This window comes from Galeopterus variegatus, unplaced genomic scaffold (assembly GCF_000696425.1).
Source record: "Galeopterus variegatus unplaced genomic scaffold, G_variegatus-3.0.2 Scaffold5641, whole genome shotgun sequence".
In the NCBI taxonomy this organism is placed as follows: Eukaryota; Metazoa; Chordata; class Mammalia; order Dermoptera; family Cynocephalidae; genus Galeopterus; species Galeopterus variegatus.
This window is the reverse complement of record NW_007731752.1, coordinates 128,152-148,570: the sequence shown is the minus strand read 5'-3', so window position 1 is coordinate 148,570 and position 20,419 is coordinate 128,152. Positions and strand designations below refer to the sequence as shown.

Sequence of the window (20,419 nt, the reverse complement as noted above, 5' to 3'; positions counted from 1 at the left end):
AGGGAGAAGATGGAGTCAGGGATGACTCCTGGGTTTCTGGCTTGTGTGATGGAGTATAACGCGAGCCGTTCACTGGGAGAAGGGCACCTGAACAAGAGGCAGTAGAGTAGGGCGGACCTACTCATCAGTTGCTTCCTTCCTTCCATCCTTCATTCCTTCTTTCCTTCCTTCCTTCCTTCCTTCCTTCCTTCCTTCCTTCCTTCCTTCCACCCATCCTTTCANAAAAAAGGTTTCAAGCATGGGGTTAATGTGATGCCAGATATGCTGGGAACTATTTCAAGCAAAATAACATGACAAATTTGTGCTTCATGAGTATTATCAGCATGGTGCCTGGAATAGCATAACAGGTGTTCCTTCTTTAAACTCATTCTATCAACAAATATCATTGAGTACCTACTATGTATACCGATGCTGTGCAGACACTGTGGCAAGTCACAGTCATGAGCAGGACATACACAATCCCTGGTGCACAAAGCTTACATTTCTAATCAAGTTGCAATTAATTAACAGCTAGTTAAACAATTAATTGTTAAACTGTATTTATTACAAGTGCTCTGAAGGAAAAGCACAGGGTTCTATTAAAGCATATAACAGGCAGGTCAGCATGGTTTGCAGATCAGGGCAAAACTCCCTGAGAATGTGACATTTGAATAGAACAGTGGTGAAGAAGTAGGTGAAGTTGGAGCAATAGAGGAGAGTTGCTGGTGTCAGGGGGCATGGCCGAGGCTCCCAGCCCACCCTCCCTCACTGGCTTAGTAGCCCAGAGGACTTCTGGGCCTTCTAGGTTTTATAGGTGTTCTTTGGTGATGTGAGACCTTTACTAGTTTATATCAAACTTTGTCCTTGGTCTGTGGGTATTTTCTTTTTTCTTTCAGTTCTGTGTTGGATTGTCTGCTGTTCCCACCACTTAAACTCTGCACTGGAACTAATTTGTTGTCCTTTGCTTACTTCTCAAATGGGGAACTTCCTGTGTGGACCAGCACTTGAGCCCTGTGTTTGAGATAAATTGCTGCTTTGCTGCTGATTCCTTGGGGAAGGCTTTTTGTGCAGCTGAGGTTTTAATGGTTGACTTTACAGGTACTTCTGAGTTTCAAGAGATCCAGTACACCTGGGTTGTGTAGAAACTCTGGTCTGGGCCTGAGTCTTTTCAGCAAACTGCACCCTCTGCAGTTCTATATTCCTAACCAGTCTCCACTGAGTGGTCCTGTGCTGATTAGGGGGCAGATCAGCTGTCCATGCTGTGCCCCAGTGTTCCTCTGGTGGACTTGTCTCCCCCATGGCCCATGCTCCAAACACTTCCCATGGGGCAGGCCAGGCACTGATCCCTTGTGATGACTCATCAGCCTCTGAGTGGCTCCTTTTTTTCAGTTGTTGTGGCTCCTCGCTCTTGCATGGGTCCACAGGAACCCTATTAGTGGTCTTGCTGGGCTGGAGACCCCCAAGGCCCTCTTCTCCCCTGCCACCTTCAAGCAATTTCATCCGAAGGGCACAGCTGTGGCTTTTGCTGGCTCCTGCTCCATGCTCTCAGCAGCTCTAGCCTGGAAGCAGCCAGGATTCAAAAAGGTCGGAGCAGTTCCTCTTACTCTCATGGTGGCTTCTCCTGCCTTCATGCACTCCATAGGTCTCTTCTCTTCCCCTGATCTCTAGGAGCCTCAGTTTGGCAGTTGTTGCTTTTTAATAGTTGTAAATTGGTTGATTTGTGGAAGAGAGTGATGCTTGGGACTGTCTATTCCTCCATCTTGACCAGAAGCCCCCAGGAAATTCACTTTTAAAAGACCACTCGGGATTGGGAAGGTGGAGAGCATGGGAGGATACAGGGATATCAGATGACGGTAATTTGGACTAAAATGGTGATCATGGTGATAGAAAGAAAGGATGGAATTGAGAGCTGTTGAGGAAGTAGAGTCAGGAGGGATTTGTGAGAGTGAGGGAGAAGATGGAGTCAGGGATGACTCCTGGGTTTCTGGCTTGTGCCAGATGACAGCAGGGGAGACCAGGTTTGAAGACTTGTGTATAAAGATTATGGGTTTGAATCAGGTCATGATGAGTTTGAGTGTCATGTTAAAAATTTTTAAATCACCAAGTCTTTACACACATACAGTCTAGACAATCAAGTCACAGATCAGTATTTGTGAGAGCTAGGGTTGCTGGAAAGTCTGGCAGAGAAAGGGTAGATGAAGGAAGACCTTTGCAAAAGCAGCTTGGTTCTCTTGGTCCTGATCTTGTTTTAAACCAATGCTGAGACAAGCATAAAAGGAGTCCTCAACAAGATGCAGCAGCAAGAATCCAGTGTGACATTACCCAGAGGTCTGTGTTCAAGGTTGAAAGTAGTACTGAAAAAAAAAAAATAAGCTGTCTGCGTCTTCCTTGCTTGGCTCTAAGCCTCAGTGCCTGCTGCTAATTCAAGCTGTTAATAAAAAGAAGGCAATCTCCACTCCCCCATCAATAGAAAAATAAATAAATAAAACACCATATGAAGAAATGCATAAAGCAAAACAAGTAAAGAAATGGCTGAGAAAGGAAAAAACAAAGTCAATAAAAGCTATCGATCAGGGATGCTTTAAGAATGTAAACATTCAATATTGAAAAGAAAACAGAAGCATAATTGTAGCTGCTGTTTAATATTTACACAGCCTTCATTAGAATGATGCTCATATTATTACAGTACAAGCTGGAAGGAACAGGTGACCTAAGCGGTGCTGTAAGAGGTTACCACTGACTGTGGGGATATCACATCGAGGGAAATCTAAGTTTCAGTGATAAAGGCCAACATCAGACTGAACATTCTCTTTTTCTTTTGTCGGCTTACTTATTTGTTTTATTTTGTTTTGTTTTCTGAAATTTGTTCTTCGACAGATTCTGTGGCAACAGCATCCGGGCCTCTACTAGTTGAAGTTGCCAAAACTCCTGGTGCCAGCCTTGGGGTTGCCCTAGCTACCTCGATGTGCTGTAACAAACAGGTCATTGTCATAGACAAAATCAAATCTGCAAGTATTGCTGACAGGTGAGTGTCATAGAAAGTGCCTATTTTTCAAAACTCCATGTGTATTTAAAAATATATATATATATATACACACATACACAATATATACACACATATATATGCATACACACACATTCACACAATAAACAGCTCTCTTGCCAGTTTATACAAGTTTCACATAGGGAAACTAGTTTATTTTTGTGGGGCTTAAAAATTCACCTGCCTTATCAGCCACCCCATGATGTAATTTCAGCTCATCCAAATGTTTGGGTGGCCTTTAGCAGTAGAAAAAAAAGTCAAGCCACCAAGCAAGTTTTCTTACTGTGTCCTAGGATAATCACCTTTTCTTGATGTCAGGTAGCTAAGCAGATCTTTATTAAACCCCATGCAGAGAAATCATGGGTTTTCCTGAACTGTTAACAACTAAATCCTACTACCATAAAATCTTCTTCCTTTTTTACTTAGATAAACAAAACACTATTTCTAAAATTATGCAGTCTTCAAAGAAAGGTCTTATACTGTCATAATATGTTAATCTTAGTGTCTCATGACCTTCAAGGATCTCTTAAAACATCGTTTGTTCCAATATCATAGTAAAAATGAAATTTCCTTTTCCTAATTAATATTTTAGATTTGTAAGGTAAAAGGGGAGGCAGAAAAAAGACTGCCTTTCCACCTAATAAATTATTTTACAGCTCCTTGTAAGAAACCCCCCATCTCCCATAGCTGAAGCACGCCAAGTGCATCAACGTGGAATTATATTTTTAGATGGAAGGAATGACCTGAAATGCTTTTGTCTTGAGAAGTAGACTATTCCCACTGGAAATTGTTAGATATAGTCAAACAGCCAGTCTCCTGTATGTTTCCAGCCCTCTTTTCCATGTGACCTCACCCCGCCTGGAAACGTCGGACTGGTGCCTCAACCTGCAGCACCCCCAATAGTGGTCAGTCTCCAGCTCCACTTTGCTCTTACACTACAGTCCTTTAACAATGACAGCCATTGATCCAGGGGCGTTCTCTAGTTCAGTGGTGCAGGATGCTTTAATTTTTTTCCCTCTGTTCTTTCCCATTCCGCAGGGGGTAACCAGTTTAAGGAGCTGTCCACCTGACTGGTACGTTGGGATGCTGACTGCTGTGTTTGCTTTTCTCAACTCATCCAGTAGCCGGTCTGAGTTCAGCAAGACATAGCGCCGGCCCCTCCCTCCCCCCCAGCTGTCCCCTAGACTCACCACGCAGGCTTGGTTTTGTTACCATTTGACTCCTGCATAATTTCCATCATCATCGAGAGCTTTTATACTAATAAATGTTTAACTTCATAACAAAATAAAACAGTAATACAGAACTGGTGGTCTGGGAGCTTGTTTGAGAGGAGTCTGAGGAACTCTTAGTTGAATTTCCCTAAGTTATTCTCAGTCCGTGTCTTGAGATTCTGAATATTTACCAACTCATATTTGTAGACAGAAAGCCTAGAAGGAAAAAACAAAGGAAAAAGTCAAGAGAAAACATTTTCTTGTTCTTCACTCCCTTCTTGCTCACTTTCCCTCAACTTCGAGCACCACCACTGGCCAGATAATATATTTATAAGAAGGATGAGAGAAAAACATTTCCTTGAATTTTTCTGTCTTCTCTACAAAGTTTTACATTCCTATTCATACCAAGGTACATAAAATTTGACAGATGTCGTTTCCTATAACACTCAAACTTTTTCTTTTCTTTTTTTTAAGTAAATGAAAACTGTGAAATTTTATCCATGAAGGACATGAAAGTCATATTCCCAAGAGGAAGGCACCTCATGGTACTAAGTATTTCTCCTTCCCGCAGGTGTGGTGCGCTGCACGTGGGAGATCACATCCTGTCCATCGACGGAACCAGCATGGAGTACTGTACACTGGCAGAAGCAACCCAGTTCCTGGCAAACACCACCGATCAGGTCAAGCTCGAAATTCTGCCCCATCACCAGACCCGCCTGGCCCTGAAAGGACCTGACCATGGTGAGAGGATCCATCTGGATAAACATCTTTATCTTGCCCTGGCAGGTGTTGTTTTCTCCAGCAGAGTTAGAAAACAGAAAGACACTGAATTTAATTCTGCTTTTACCATTTCTTTTCAAAACAAGATTATCTTTGTTTACTCTTCTTTGTCTTCTAAATCCCATTTTCCAAGCCATACATAATTTACTTGAAAACCCCAAATTGAGGAAAGAAACATTATTTGAAGTATAATTTTCAGGCTAGTACTATTTGATTTTTTTTTTCAGTCTTTTGTACAAATTGAATTAGGAGAGAGGGGAAATAATTTCACTGGTATTTATTTTGAATTTCCAGTCTACACAAAAGACAGTGAAGGCAAATAGTAAAACTATCACTTTTTTTTATGAAGTGGATATTAGATATTAATAGAAGACCCTTTAAATTTAGGGGTGTGGGGGCGGGACCAGTTATATGCAGGGTTGACTTTCTATACATTTTGCCTGTTTGCCAGAGAAGTTTTTTTTAAGGAGGAAAACAACCTTTCCAGGCAAACATCTTCCCTGGGAGAATCAGAATGTTTGACTACATTTATTCAATAAAAAGTGTCAGCTAAGGGAATCTGCATTTTCGCTGCCTTGAAGTTCACAGCTGTGTTTGCTAAATATTTACATGCCACCCACCTAGGCATCTTTAAACAAAACCTGGTGCAAAAAAAGAAACTTTGAGCCCAAAATCAAATGAAGTCAGGCTCTCCAGTGGGGTCTTTGTTTCAATTCTTTCGCCAACCTGTTCCTTATACCAAATATCCTCCTTTCTTATTCCTTGAAACTAAAAGCTTCACTAATGTCACTGTGGCCTGAGGAGGAGAATGCATTTCTGTCTGTTCAGAGAGAGTGCAATTTTCAGTGGAACTGGAATTTTGCTTATGCGGGGTCATTTGTATTATGTGTTTCCCACCTTCTAAAACACACTGCACTTTTTTGCAGTTCGTGAAGAAACAAAAAAAAAGAGAGAGAGAGACCAAATCATTTTCATACTGAATGAGTCAGCTGGATGCAACCTTTTTAATTAAATGGAGCTTAGATAGCCCTGGAGCTAATGAAAATCTCTAGTACAACATTACCCTTATCAGATTTTAATTTTACATATTGGAGTAGCGCAATGCACAGCATAGGCAGTTATGAAAAGATAATCGGCATCATTTGGAGAGAAATGCTAAGGAGTGTGAGAAAGCACACCATTCGTCCCTATCAGTCGGCCCCGGGGCCCTTCCGGCACCCTGGCTGAGAGGAGAGAGTTCTAAAACTGTTTTAATTTCTTCTAAATCAGTCTGAAGTCGTCATTGGATCTGGAGCACAGTGGGTGTAAGAATGCACGCTGTGTGGTGCTGTCAGTGTGGGATTTTGTTTGCTAAACTCTGGTATCAGTAAATCAGAAATGTGTAACAAAGCCTTTTAAAATATTATTATCTTTAGCAACGTCATTTATTTTCCTTTTATTTGCCCTGTATACAAATCATAAATAGTTCAAATAGTTTCCAACTCATGAAATATTAAATATTTTTACCTGCCAAGACAGTTTGAGATTACTTTATATACTGAAATATTTGGACCAAGACCAAATTTTTTTCTTCTGTGTGGAAAACCTAGTGTCATTTGCATGTGGGGAATAGGAAGCTGATAGTTTAAGTAATTCTAGCTTCCTCTTGTGACTTTGGCTGAAAGTGGTTCACTATCTTCTTTATCTAACATATAGCCATTTTCCCTACATTTTATATTAAAATCAGACTTGCATTTCCAAGAATAAATAAATATTGGCTCCTAAACTTAATAAAATCACAGTGAAGAGGGAAAAAAATACAAAAACAATTTTTTATTGTGTTTACAATTTTCAAACTTGCGTGTTGCTGATAACACCAAGGTCCAGGGTTCAATCCCTGTATCGGCCAGCTGCCAAAAAGAAAAAAAAAAAGAATACCATTATCAAATTTCTATTTTTGCATTAATGGAGTTTTATATGGTTTTACCCTTTTTTCACATGAAAGTTCTGGTTACTTTTTCAAGATCTCTAATGGCTGAACAGTGTGTCTCTCATCCCATAGGTGGATGGAGATACAACATTTCCCAAATTTTGTTAGCAACAAAGCATTCACCATGGTGTTTTCAGGGCAATATAGAAATGGAAATATCAACGTAGAATAAGAGATTAGCTGTGTCTTTCACTGGTAAATAGCAGCATTAAAGAAGCTGACAAAAATGAGTTTTCAATGAGGTTAGACATTATTCCTACCGAGAGCCTTTAGGAGACATAATCATGGTTGAAGGAAACAGACTTTGGGAAAGAAAATGTGACCAGAGGCAATAAGTTTGATACATTCAATACCAGGAGGACCTTCCATTTTGTGAGCTCCAGGAGCTACCACTGGAGCAGCTGTTGTCTGCTCTCGAGGACTTTGGGGTAGGGCAATAGGGTACAGTTAGAGAGGAGAACAAAGAAAGTGCCTTCAGTGCCATATACCTCTCACGACTGCAGCAGTGATGTCACCATGGAATGTTATGGAGAACATTCTATTTTAAACTTGCTGCTTACTTTTCTGCAACAAGGGACCTAGGAACACACATAGGAAGAGGCAGTGTAGTGTGGTGGCTGAGGGCAGGACCCTAGAATCGGACTTCCAGAGCTTTAATTCTGGCTCCACCACTTGGCACCTTAAGCAAGTTGACCAAGTTTTTTATACCTCAGTTTCTTCATCTATAAAATGAGGGTCATAATAATTCCCGTTCATAGGAATATGGTGAGCATTATCTGAGATAATCTGTGGAAAACTACTTAGTACAGTGCCTTGTATATAATACATACTCTGAGAAAGTAGGATGTTATTATTGGCACTATTAAATGAGAGAAAGTCTATGAATGCTCTTTGCAAAATGAAAGAGCATACCAATAATATAACATCTTAGTATCAAACTCCTGAAATACTTGCCTAATATATGAGTATCAAGTATACCACTATATAACAGAATGGATTTGGAATGTACCTTCAAAATAGGCAGTAGATCTTTTCTCTGGCCCACATTGTTTGTTGAACACCTTTCACATTCATTATTCATAGCATGCAATTTTGTGCATTATAATATATCATTTTTGTCTCAATTATTTCATAGGTATGAAGATTTAGTCCCCAGTGATAGTTCAAAGTCAAGTTACAGGTTACAATCTACATTTACCTGCTGCAACAATTGGCACAGTGCTGGACACACAATAGGTGATCAATAATATCTTCCTTATAGATTTATTAATTGGGCTTGATAGTCCTAACAAATGCCCAGTAATTTTCAAAGCACTCAGTAAAGACCTGGGTCAAAAGGTGGCTATAGAATTCTGAAGTCTATTCGCTGTTACCTGACTTCATTTGAAACACAGACAATACTTTGTAAAGAGCACGATATAGTACCTGTAGTGATAGATTAGTCAGACCCAGCAATAACTGCATCTTGTTAAAAAGTTTTTACATACACCCCAAAGTAGAATGAGGATAGTGAAAGAAAGTGCATTAGGGACCTCCCCTTCAACACTCTTCTAACTCAAGGAAAATGCTGCTGCAGTGTATACATGGGCACTCTGGCTGATATTCCTATTCATTCATGCACTTATTTATTTATTCATTCAGTCATCAATCATTACGTACGAGGCACTGTTCCAGTTGTTAGCATAAATCTACTGAGCAACATAGACAAAGCGGATCCCTATTCTTATAGAATTAATTCCAGTATGGAGAGACAAACAATTAAAAATATATTAAATAAATAGAGCCATTTCCGATGGTAATAAGTAGTATGAAGAATATAAAAGGGTAAAATTAAAAAAAAAAAATAAAGAATATAAAAGGGTAATAGGATGGCATGGGGGAGGGCAGCTACTTCATCCAGGGAGATCAGCAACAAGTTCTCTGAGGAGGTGGCACGTAGGTAAGACCTGAATGATGAAAAGGAGCCAGCCATACAAACAACTGGGGGAAGAATAGCAGGTGCAAAGGACCAGGGGCAAGAAAGAGCCTGGCTTATTCTAAGAAAAGACATAAGATCAGTGTGACTAAAACACAAATAATGGGAAGAGTGATCCAGATAAAGCTAAAGAGATAAGTAGGGGCCACATTTGATTCTCTTTAATGGTAAGCCATTTAAACAGGAGTGTCATGATCTAACTTATGTACTTAGAAGATCACTCTGGCTGTGTTGTAGGAGGTGGTTCTGCAGGAGATGAATCAGGAAGCCAAGTCCGGAGGTGTTGCAGTGGTCTAGATGAAGGAGATGGTGGCTTGAACTAGGATAGTGAGGAAAGAGAGGGAACTCAAACCAAAAACAGCAGCGGGGTGCGAGGAAAGGGCCAGATGGCTTAGGGCTACAAAATTATGGTGGCTGCGAATTTCTGAGAAGTTCTCTAGAACTTAAGTGCCCAGTGAGTGAAATTTGTCAAGTAAAACATGCATCTGTTTCCTTTAAAAGATACTTTATTGTTGGTAAGTAGATAGGAAATTAGGCAGAATCAATATTATTACTCACAGCTCATTTGTTTTTATTCTGTGACCTAGCACCACGCTAAGCACCTTATATGCGTAATTCTCATAGCAGTCCCTGGGGTAGGTGCTTCCATGATCTCCAGTTGACATATGAGGAAACTGAGGCTTAGAGAGGCTGAGTAGCTGGCCAAGGTCACATGGAGAGTAAGGGCTGGAGGCAGAACTGAAACCCAGGTCTGCCTCAAGCACCATGGTCTGTCCGTGCGAGTGCTTTTGTTCCATGTACTGTCTCATTCCAGACAGATGGAAAGTGGCCAGTGAAGCTGAAATCATGGATGGTATAACGTGAGCTCTTACCTAAATGTCCCTCCTTTAAAGACATACAGAGTGTTGGACCTTTCTATATGAATAAATACTATTAAATAATACACATACAAGATGCCTAACGTTAGACTCATGAAGGTAGAAGGAGATATAAGTTCATATATTATTTTTAACTCTTTAAGATTGTTAAATGAGAAATTTCATATCAGACGTAGTAACAAACATTATATTACTTATATTTCAGAATACTGGGTAGAATATCAAATCTTAACAGTGCTGAAATTCGAATGGAACCATGATAAATGTTTTTTTAAAAAAGAAAGAGGACACCAAGACTTTGACATAAACTTTACTAAAATTTTATGGCATCTTCAGGAAATACAAGAACATGTGAAGTATTTTAAGAATTAAATATTCCTTTTAAATGTAGATATACTTTTTCAAAAGTAATAAAATATATTGAGACTTTTATCTTCTCAGTAGTCAGGATACAAATAAGATTCTGATACTGATAGATGATTAGAGTGGTTTATTGTTGAGCAAAATCAAGTTCAAATGATGGATTGTAGTGTAATTAAAATGTTAGAGCAGTAAATCGTGATGTGTGACTAGCAAACTACTCAAATTATGAGCCAGTGTGATTTATTGTCCCTTCTTTTTCTTAAAACAAGCGTTACTAACTGGCCAAGATTTGCAAATCTTTAATTAGTAATCGTATGCCATAGATCTTTATGGGGCTGACTTTTAAGTTTTAAAAAAAATGTTTTTAATCTCTGCTGCGAAGCACAGGGGGAGATTAGAAATTGATTCAATAGTCATCTTAACAGGAGAAAAAATGGGCTAGGGAAAGACATGCATTATTCTTGGGAAGATGAAAAGTTTCTATCCCTGATGTTAATCAGCTGTTTTGCTGACCACTGAGAAAAGGACGAAGCCAAGTAGGTTGTTTTTTTCTTTGCAAGCAGTTTTCATTTCTGTTACATTTTTTATTTGTGCAATTCAGTTACTTTTTCCTCTTTTTTGGTTCTTTGTTTGTTTGTTTGTTTGTTTGTTTGTTTTTCTTATTTCTCATCATCACTTCATATGGCAGTGAAAATTCAGAGGAGCGACAGGCAACTTTCCTGGGATTCCTGGGCCAGCAACCACTGCAGCCTTCACACCAACCATCACTATAACACGTACCACCCTGACCATTGCAGAGTGCCAGCCCTGACATTCCCGAAAGCGCCTCCTCCAAACAGCCCTCGTAATGTTCCAGCCTTTCTCCTCCTGGTCTTTTATTTAAACTAAATTCTTCTCACTCCTTCCTCCTCTTAATTCATTACATCTTTGGCTTCATGGGTGTTGTGTACTTTTTATGTAGTAGCAACTTATCATTTCTGACATCTCCTAGGTCTTTTTCATTTCCACCAGAAAAAGAATTTGCATTTGTTGGTAGGAAAGGATGTAAATGTTCAGAATGCTTTATGTGTGGTTCAGGAAATAATAATTCAGAATATTACGTAGAGTACAGTGTTCTTGGATCTTCTTTTGTGTGTATGGAATCACTTATGAAATTCATGTCAGAAAATATCTATGAAAATGAGATTTTGTATCTGATACCTTGAGCTATTCATGGAGAAATTCGTTTTCATGTTTGTTTGTTTGTTGTCTAAAGCAAAATTCATAAAATCTTTGTGTTCCTATGTGCTTCTGAGGGTCCCACTATTCCTTAGCATATATAGGCTCTTGTTACTCTGGGATTCTCAAGCACTGCCTCATGGCTCCTGAGGCCTGGTCTCTGTCTGGTGGGGGTACTTACTAGCCATTGCTGTGTATCGTATGTCTTTCTGGATTGTGACTGGTTGGCAAGTGTGGCAGGCTCATGGCCCACCTGAGAATGCTCTGTGCCAAGTCTCCACTCTCTTACAGCAGCTTTGGTGTCTTCATCCTTCTCTCCTACCTCCATGAGTGCATACAGCCTGAGTTCCCTCAACATGGGGACTTTACCTCGAAGCCTCTACTCCACTAGCCCACGTGGAACCATGATGAGGAGGAGACTGAAAAAGAAAGACTTCAAAAGCTCACGTAAGTGAAAGGGTAGCCAATGCCATTTGACCTGGAGAAAACGTGTGGATCNAAAAGCTCACGTAAGTGAAAGGGTAGCCAATGCCATTTGACCTGGAGAAAACGTGTGGATCTTGGAGTCTTTGAAATACTGAACTCTAGGAGAAGAGTGTTTTCCAGTGCCTAAATAATCAGGTAGATGCTAAGTAGCTATGAGCTCTGTGCCAATAGCCATTGACATGACACCCATTGTCTATATGATCATGACTGCATTTGAATATAACTTCAGACTGAATTAGTTAATACTACCTTTGCCTACAACTTTTTATGTGAGTTTTTTTTTTTCTTGTTCTTTTTATGTCATGACATAACCAAAGATGTGATTTTTTTTTTTTTTAAGATTCCTTCTTCATATTCTAGGTAGCTTTGGACATGAAACCCTTGTTCTTAGTTTCAAATTCACTCTAAAGCAATTTTGTGAAAACTAAAATCCCCTTTTGATAAATATAAGAAAGCATATATAGGCTCTTGTTACTCTGGGATTCTCAAGCACTGCCTCATGGCTCCTGAGGCCTGGTCTCTGTCTGGTGGGGGTACTTACTAGCCATTGCTGTGTATCGTATGTCTTTCTGGATTGTGACTGGTTGGCAAGTGTGGCAGGCTCATGGCCCACCTGAGAATGCTCTGTGCCAAGTCTCCACTCTCTTACAGCAGCTTTGGTGTCTTCATCCTTCTCTCCTACCTCCATGAGTGCATACAGCCTGAGTTCCCTCAACATGGGGACTTTACCTCGAAGCCTCTACTCCACTAGCCCACGTGGAACCATGATGAGGAGGAGACTGAAAAAGAAAGACTTCAAAAGCTCACGTAAGTGAAAGGGTAGCCAATGCCATTTGACCTGGAGAAAACGTGTGGATCGTGGAGTCTTTGAAATACTGAACTCTAGGAGAAGAGTGTTTTCCAGTGCCTAAATAATCAGGTAGATGCTAAGTAGCTATGAGCTCTGTGCCAATAGCCATTGACATGACACCCATTGTCTATATGATCATGACTGCATTTGAATATAACTTCAGACTGAATTAGTTAATACTACCTTTGCCTACAACTTTTTATGTGAGTTTTTTTTTTTCTTGTTCTTTTTATGTCATGACATAACCAAAGATGTGATTTTTTTTTTTTTTTAAGATTCCTTCTTCATATTCTAGGTAGCTTTGGACATGAAACCCTTGTTCTTAGTTTCAAATTCACTCTAAAGCAATTTTGTGAAAACTAAAATCCCCTTTTGATAAATATAAGAATCTCATGCATTCATTTAATGTTTTTGTAAATTGCATACTAAATTATATTTCATGACCCACCCCCAACAAAAAAAAGCATTGGTAAATTTGAATATTCCTTTTAAAACCATGTCTCATTCCCTAAGATTCCAATACTTTTCCCAGAAACCTACCTCCTGATAATCACTGATCAAACCTGTATTTCTTATTGCCCACTCTAGCCTTAGGAAAGTTGGAAGGATGCTCATCTTTACAACAAGCAGTCTAAAGTCTAGGAATTTCAGTTATGATCCTTGGAAATATGATCTGCACAGCCAAGCACAATTATAGACTGGGCAAGACTAGGAAGTTGAGGTTGACTACTTGCTTTGGGATAGCCAGTTGTACGTATGAAGAAAAAAAGGGTGACAGAATGCCTTAACAAGAAAGAAATACAAATCACCCCTAAATTTGTCTTTTCTGTTGAGAAAGATCATAATCTCTCATCATAATCACATAGCTTTTAGAGAAATGAATACCTGCCTTTCCAACCAGATCCGTCATAGTCTAGAGAGGTGTATTTCTCGTTCTGTATCCCTTTAATCTCTCATCATAATCACATAGCTTTTAGAGAAATGAATACCTGCCTTTCCAACCAGATCCATCATAGTCTAGAGAGGTGTATTTCTTGTTCTGTATCCCTTCTAGTAGTCATGATTGTGATTTCCTGTAAAGAAACTTAAAGAAGATGGGTCTCTTCTTGTCCTTGCCATGGGAATAAAAATAAGGAATACCTTTAAGTTACCTGATAAAACCAAACCCAGATACTTCAAGGCTGACATGGACCTATTGGCTCTTCAGCTTGTTTGCCAGTTATTTGTCTCCCCAGGAGGATCTTTCCCGAGTCCCACCAGTGCCACCCTCTGTGCAGGAGACCAACCATCCCCCACACTTAGAAGTAGTTTCTTCATGTTACAGAAACCTGAAGGTTTCCTTACAAAGAAAACTATTGCAAAAGATAGGGCCAACACTGTGGTATACACATGATTTTGACTTACATGTATAAGGAGATTTGTCATCTTTAATATATGAAAATGAGAGTAAATTTAAACTAGAAAAATAGAAAGGAGATTGAGTTAGTCAAAATGGGAACAAGGAGCTTCTAGGGTCTCGTATGTTTCTTAGCTGACACTAGAGTAAATTATTTACTCTTGGAAGAAACTAGTTGAAGGCAATATATATAAGCTGGATAATGAGCCTAGACTCTGGAACCAGGCTGCCTGCATTCTCATCCCAGCATTATTACTTTCTAGCTGTAGAACTTTGAGCAAGTTTCTTAAGCTCTGTCTGCCTTGGCTAAAAATAGGAATAATTATAGTAATTAGTTCAGTGGATAATTGTGAAGATTATATGAGATCACATATATGTATGTATAAACACATTCACACACACATATGTGCTAGAACAACACCTGGTAAATAATAAGCATTATTTAATTGTTAGCTATTTTGAATATTTTGTGTTAGCCATTATATGCCTGAATCTGAGTTGTCATGTGTGAAAATCTGTTTACGCTCCTCTCAACTTTAGGCATTCTTCACAGTAGTTACACTTTGGCATAATACGTAGGTCTTCAGTCTTCCATATAATACTTTCAGGGTTTATAGATATTTGTCTATGAATTTTTCTTATGTATATGGCCTTTTGAGCAGTATTCATTACTGAAAGAAACAGGCCTTCAGTAGGGAAGAGCAATTAAAAGGAATTCGTTAATGTTTGTACTTCCACTTCAAAGGCTAACCATTTATTTGTGTTAGGTAAGCAGTGCTATGTTGATTAGGGCCACTAGTGAATACAAATAAATGATAATAAGTTTGGCTCTCTCAGGTTGATATTTGCACATCTTGAATTCTGTAGTGAGAAACAAAGCTGAGGCCACACCGTCACTGTTATCTATAACCAATTCGTAAATTCTCTCTTGAATCAGCACATTATTCTCCAATATAGTAGAAATATAAACAGAAACCTGGTTCAAGAAATTTCTGGTTGTTCATGTTTGCTGTAGACATTAGCCCCTAGAGAACCACTGACAATATACATACTAGAATGTTTATAAATGTGTCTCAGGAGATTATGCATTTTATATTTTAATCAAACAGTAAAGTCTAAAATGCTATAAACTTTTATTACCACTTCAAAAAGACCTGAAAAAATTATGATAGTATTACAAATTCAAAAAAAAAAAAGCCAAGGATTTCTTTTTCTTTTTTTTTTTAATATATATTTTTAGTGCTTAAGCTTGGTATGGTCACATTAGATGTAAAGGTCTTCCCAAATAAATGATAATAAAAGTTCTATTGCCACTCTCACTATACCATGGTTTATTTCCACCACTTTATTTATGTCTTTATTCTGTGCCACCATTTACTGCCCCCATTCTAACACTTGTTTCTATAGCAACCAGGCCATTTGTATGGATGGTGAATCATGGCAAAAGTCACAAAAATAATAAAAACTCTCTGCTGTATTGGTGATGATTTGAGGCCAGAGCTTACAAAACAGAAAAAAATTGTCACATGTGTTTCCAGCACAAAGGAAGAACATGGCCAGAAAAGAATGAAATCTTCTCACATAAATATTAAAACATTCTGCATCACTGACCAAAGGGGCAAATACAGGGAGTCTGTAGCAACATGTTATAAGAATTCAACTAGGAAGGTGCCGTGTTTGTTTCACAGAGACAGTGATGGGTACAGCACGCGCTGGGCTTTGAGGAGTGTCACAAAGCCCTGGGAGGGATGCAGAGTGATGTCATAGAAGGAGCCTGCTCATCCCCTCTTGTGGAATCTTACTGGCCTTCCCCCCACTTCCTGGGCCACAGAGGCCAAGGCTCCTTCCAGAACTCCATCCTCCCCTTGTCATGGCAGCCTGGCTGAGCAATGGATCTAGCCCGTTCCCCCTGTTTTCTGCCTCCTGCTCCTGTAAACAGAGCCAGTATAGACACTCTGCCTGTTCCCAGTCTGCCGGCATTGCAGCAAAGCGTAGAAGTTAGAACACATTCCCAAAATGGGCTTTGCTCCTTTTGTCATCGTCACTTACTACTAGGGAGGATGATATTGAAAAGAGCCGAAATGAAGAGAATGAAAAAACTTAACAACTTCTCTGATCCCTTCTGCCAACCCCTGAATATACAACAGAAGATAAAGGCAGCAAATGGTAAGCTTTTATAAGTGACCATGCCAGGAGCCCTCAAAGGGGACAGCTTAGGAGCTGCCCTCAGCCCCCGTTTGGAGAAGGGAGCTATTGGCCACTCTACTGCTCTCCTGAACTGGATCACATGATACACAATGTGTTGGGTCCACAGCAGGTTGACTCTAGTGTGGAGCACTTTAGTGAGATGGAAGTCAAAAATTACAGGACCAAATAATAAAAGCATATTATATTAATAAACCTTTGAGGCTCTTTGCTCTCTATCTTGTTTAAGTGCTTCTCATATCTGACAGTAAACCTCATAGCCTTCTAAATTAAATAAACATCTGGCAGATGTTTTAACTTTTGGAGGCAAAGACAGTTCTTTGGCTCCTCCTTTCCTCCCTTACACTAGGAAAGACAAGAATTGACAAAAACTCATAGCCTTCTAAATTAAATAAACATCTGGCAGATGTTTTAACTTTTGGAGGCAAAGACAGCTCTTTGGCTCCTCCTTTCCTCCCTTACACTAGGAAAGACAAGAATTGACAAAAACAAAAAGTCATTCCCTGCAAACCTGAGGAGTTCTGAGCAGAGCCCTCTATGTGTGAATGGGACCAGGACAGAGCAGACATGAATCCTGAACACAATCTCAGCATACACCAGCTATCAGGATTCAAACATAAGATGTCAAGAATTTAGTCATTTCCATCTTCACCTTGAGTAGAAGAAGGCACACCTCAAGTCAGAGCCAGTAACTTGCAGCCTAGCGCCAATTAAATGCCTTGCAGGAGTATGTGCTACTGGAATGAGAATTCATCATACAAAATTTTAATCTACAGGGTTATAATTCATAAATCACCTTTATTTTCTTTTGCTGGTTGACCAGCAAAATAATCAAGCAGGATAATCAAGCTCATCTATTTCTCCTCCAAGTAATATTGGTTGTTTTTCTTTTGGCTCATCATCTTTAAATCTACAATTAATCTTTTTCACATCCGCTAATAGTTTTCAAGTCTTCAGGATGTGTGAGTAATGAATACATACAATTTTAAATGAGATTTTACTGTTTTAAAGAAAAGATTCTAATATGTCAGACAGCTTTCAGAGTTAATTGTAAATTCCTAAATTATTTAATATAATCCTACATTTATGGTATAAATTATGACTTTATATAATTATAAAACCAACATATAATACATAAATTTATTTTAAATCCTAAATTAAATTTTCTCATAATTTGTACCACCTCAACTTACCTCCAGAAAGAGCTTATAAATTTAATTTGTATTTATTTCTATTTTCAAAACCTTCTAGAGAATGAAATTTATCAACTATCTTCACATCCAAATAATATAGCAAGTCTCGTCTTTGAGGAGGTCTTCAATATATCTAATCTCATCCCACCTATAACTATTAAATTAACCTGTTTCTTATTGGTTCTTTCTTAGTGGAGATGGTACAGAAATGACCTAAAGTTTCAAATACAGTTTTTAACTCCAATTGAGCAGTCCAAAAATCTACACCAAATTGAGATCTCAAATGGAAAAAAATATTACTTATAGAAAGATTGACGAAGAGTAAAGTATTTCTGTTGAAATCCAAAAAGCTTCACTTAGAAGATGAATGGAAGTAAGTAACCTGCCCAACAGGTGACACGCTGACATTACACTCCTGACTGCTATGAGAAGTAACTGCAAAGACACACAGTTCTCCAGATCCTTACTGACAGGACATGGTATCTTCTATTGGTTTTGTGCCACTGATAGCAAAAAGTATGATCTGGAGAGCAATCAAAGGACACTAGACGTCAACAAAACCACAATAGAAAATGTGATCTGAATTAATATGTGATAACCCACGTGTCAGACCTTGGAATTGTAGGCCACCACTTGTAAAAAGCACGGAGTTGGAGGCTACCCTCACCCTTCACTGCAGGCTACTTAAAACTTAATCCTGCTGAGACAGAACAGTGATGGTGCTTGAGGTGTGCCTACTTCTACTCAAGGTGAGATGGAAATGACTAAATTCCTGACACCTTATGTTTGAATCTTGCTAACTGGTGTGTGCTGAGATTATGTTCAGGATTTACGCCTGCTCTGTCCTGTTTCCATTTACACGATGATGGTGCTTCTGAAGGAAAAGTAGGTACTTCCTTACTCCTCCTAGACAAATGATCCACTTCACCCTGCCCTACTCTGTCAACTACAATGACCTAACATGGTAGAAAAATAGGGGTCCTAAAGAATGACTGCCAGTTCCTTATGGTAACTGAGCGGCATCTACGTGAAGTGCTGATTCCAAAAAGGAAAATGTAGGTGATATCACCAAACTTGGTTCACTCCTCACTTATTCAGCATTTATTGAATCCTAGTTGCAGGCACTAGGGTTTCAGAGATTAAAAGATCTGACCCCAACCTTTCAAGAACTCAGGGTCAAATGGAGAGATAGGCAGGCAAATAAAAACCTGATACATGCTGAAATAGGACCGTGTATTAGAAATGTGGAAATGTAGAAAAGTGAGTACCTACTTCTACCTGGATAGAGTAGGGAAAGGGACATTAAAACCCAGGGGAAGAGCAAACACAGTATATACCAAGACAAAAAGGTACACAAGCAGGCCTTGGACAAATGGCAGCTGGAGGGAGCTTAGAGGAGCTTGAGACTGAATGTGCAAGAGACCACGAACTCGGGAAGGGTCTGTGTGCTCAGCTAGAATGGGAAAGCATGTACTATAGGAAATAGGGAGCCACTGAAAAACTCTAAACTGGGGAATGACCTTTGCATATTAGAAAGGCCGCTCTGACAGCAAGTTGGAGGCTGTTAACATAGGACAACAGGGAAACTGGTTAGAAGTCTATACGGTATTCTGTACTAGCACAATAAGGCCCTCTAAGGAAGTAGACAAGTTGAGTCTTTTCATGAAGGAAAAGTTCATCTGGCAAAAATATGTAGAAAGCATCGAGCATGAGAGGACCCAGAAATATGTATATTAGAATAATTGAAATAAAAAGTAATGAAAGCCTGAATTAAGATACTGAAAATAGGGCCGGCCCGGTGGCGCACTGGATAGTGCGCCGCTTGGGAAGCGCGGCTGCGCTCCCGCCCAAGGGTTCGGATCCCACATACAGACCGGTTCCCGCTCACTGGCTGAGCGAGGCGCGGGAGCAACACCGAGGGTTGCAATCCCGTTGCCGGTCCCCGGTCCGGTACGGGGGCAACACTGAGGGTTGCGATCCATTGCCGGACACGGAAAAAGTCAAAAGACAAAAAAAAAAAGATACTGAAAATAAAAAAGGGAAAAGAGCATTTATGCTAGATATATTTCAGGGGTCATCCTGAAAGGACTTCACAATTGATTGAATTTGAAACAATGGGGAGCCACGAGTCAAAGGCTGCTTTGAGATTTCTGGCCTGGAGGGCTGTAAACATGATGGTCCCATTCACAGAAATTGTAGTGACAATGAGAAAGGGAAGATGCTTACCTCAATTTTGAAAATGTTGAGTCTGAGGAGTCAATGAGACATGTTTGTGGATGGGATACCTGCTGGTGAGGAAATTCGTCACTGGAACTTGAGAGAGACCAGAGAATAGATTTGAGAAGATACATGCAGAGGTCATATTACAGGCATGCTGGAAGTGAGTGAGGGAAAGGAGAGCAGAAGACTTAGGGCAGGACCATGGGGCAACTCTGTGTTTCAAGTACACAAAGAGGCAAAGGACCTGGCAGGGGCTGAAAAAGTCAGAAACTAAGAGCAAAGCTCCATCCAACCCTAGGGAGCAATTTCTGAAAGAAAGGGACTGTCCCAAAGGCATTTGCTGCAGAGTCATTGGAGCCAATGAGGCCATTGATTTGGGCAACCAGGAAGTCATTGGTGAAACAATCAGTACAAATCTACTGTGAGAAAGCTGGGGAGTGAATGGGAAAGTTTGGAAAAGCAGCAAGAGAAGAGGAGCATTTTGTGGCACAAAGTCATAGGAGTGGTGGAAAGAGATAGAATCACAAACACTAAAAGGGGGGGATTATCCTTGAAATGAAAAGGAAGGATAGTCCTGAAGTGGGAAAAAAGGAGAGAGAACAGATGATACAAGAAATTGAGGTTGAGAAGAGTGAGTGTTGTTCAAGGAACTC

The 20,419-nt window shown here is 39.7% G+C and overlaps 1 protein-coding gene across 3 annotated transcripts in view; it reads left to right on the top strand.

The window, feature by feature from the left end:
- The first annotated feature begins 2,852 nt into the window (after positions 1-2,852).
- The window catches only part of GRIP1 (glutamate receptor interacting protein 1), a 110,735-nt gene continuing 93,168 nt past the window's right edge, over positions 2,853-20,419 (top strand). The window contains exons 1-3 of one of the 3 annotated variants that reach the window (XM_008589762.1): positions 2,853-3,004; positions 4,805-4,974; positions 11,708-11,863. In XM_008589762.1, coding sequence (XP_008587984.1) covers positions 2,943-3,004; positions 4,805-4,974; positions 11,708-11,863 — 388 coding nt within the window. In that variant the 5' untranslated portion in view covers positions 2,853-2,942. Of the gene's footprint in view, positions 3,005-4,804; positions 4,975-11,707; positions 11,864-12,417; positions 12,710-20,419 lie in introns of those variants that run through there. The other 2 variants (XM_008589761.1, XM_008589764.1) reach the window with 2 other exon arrangements.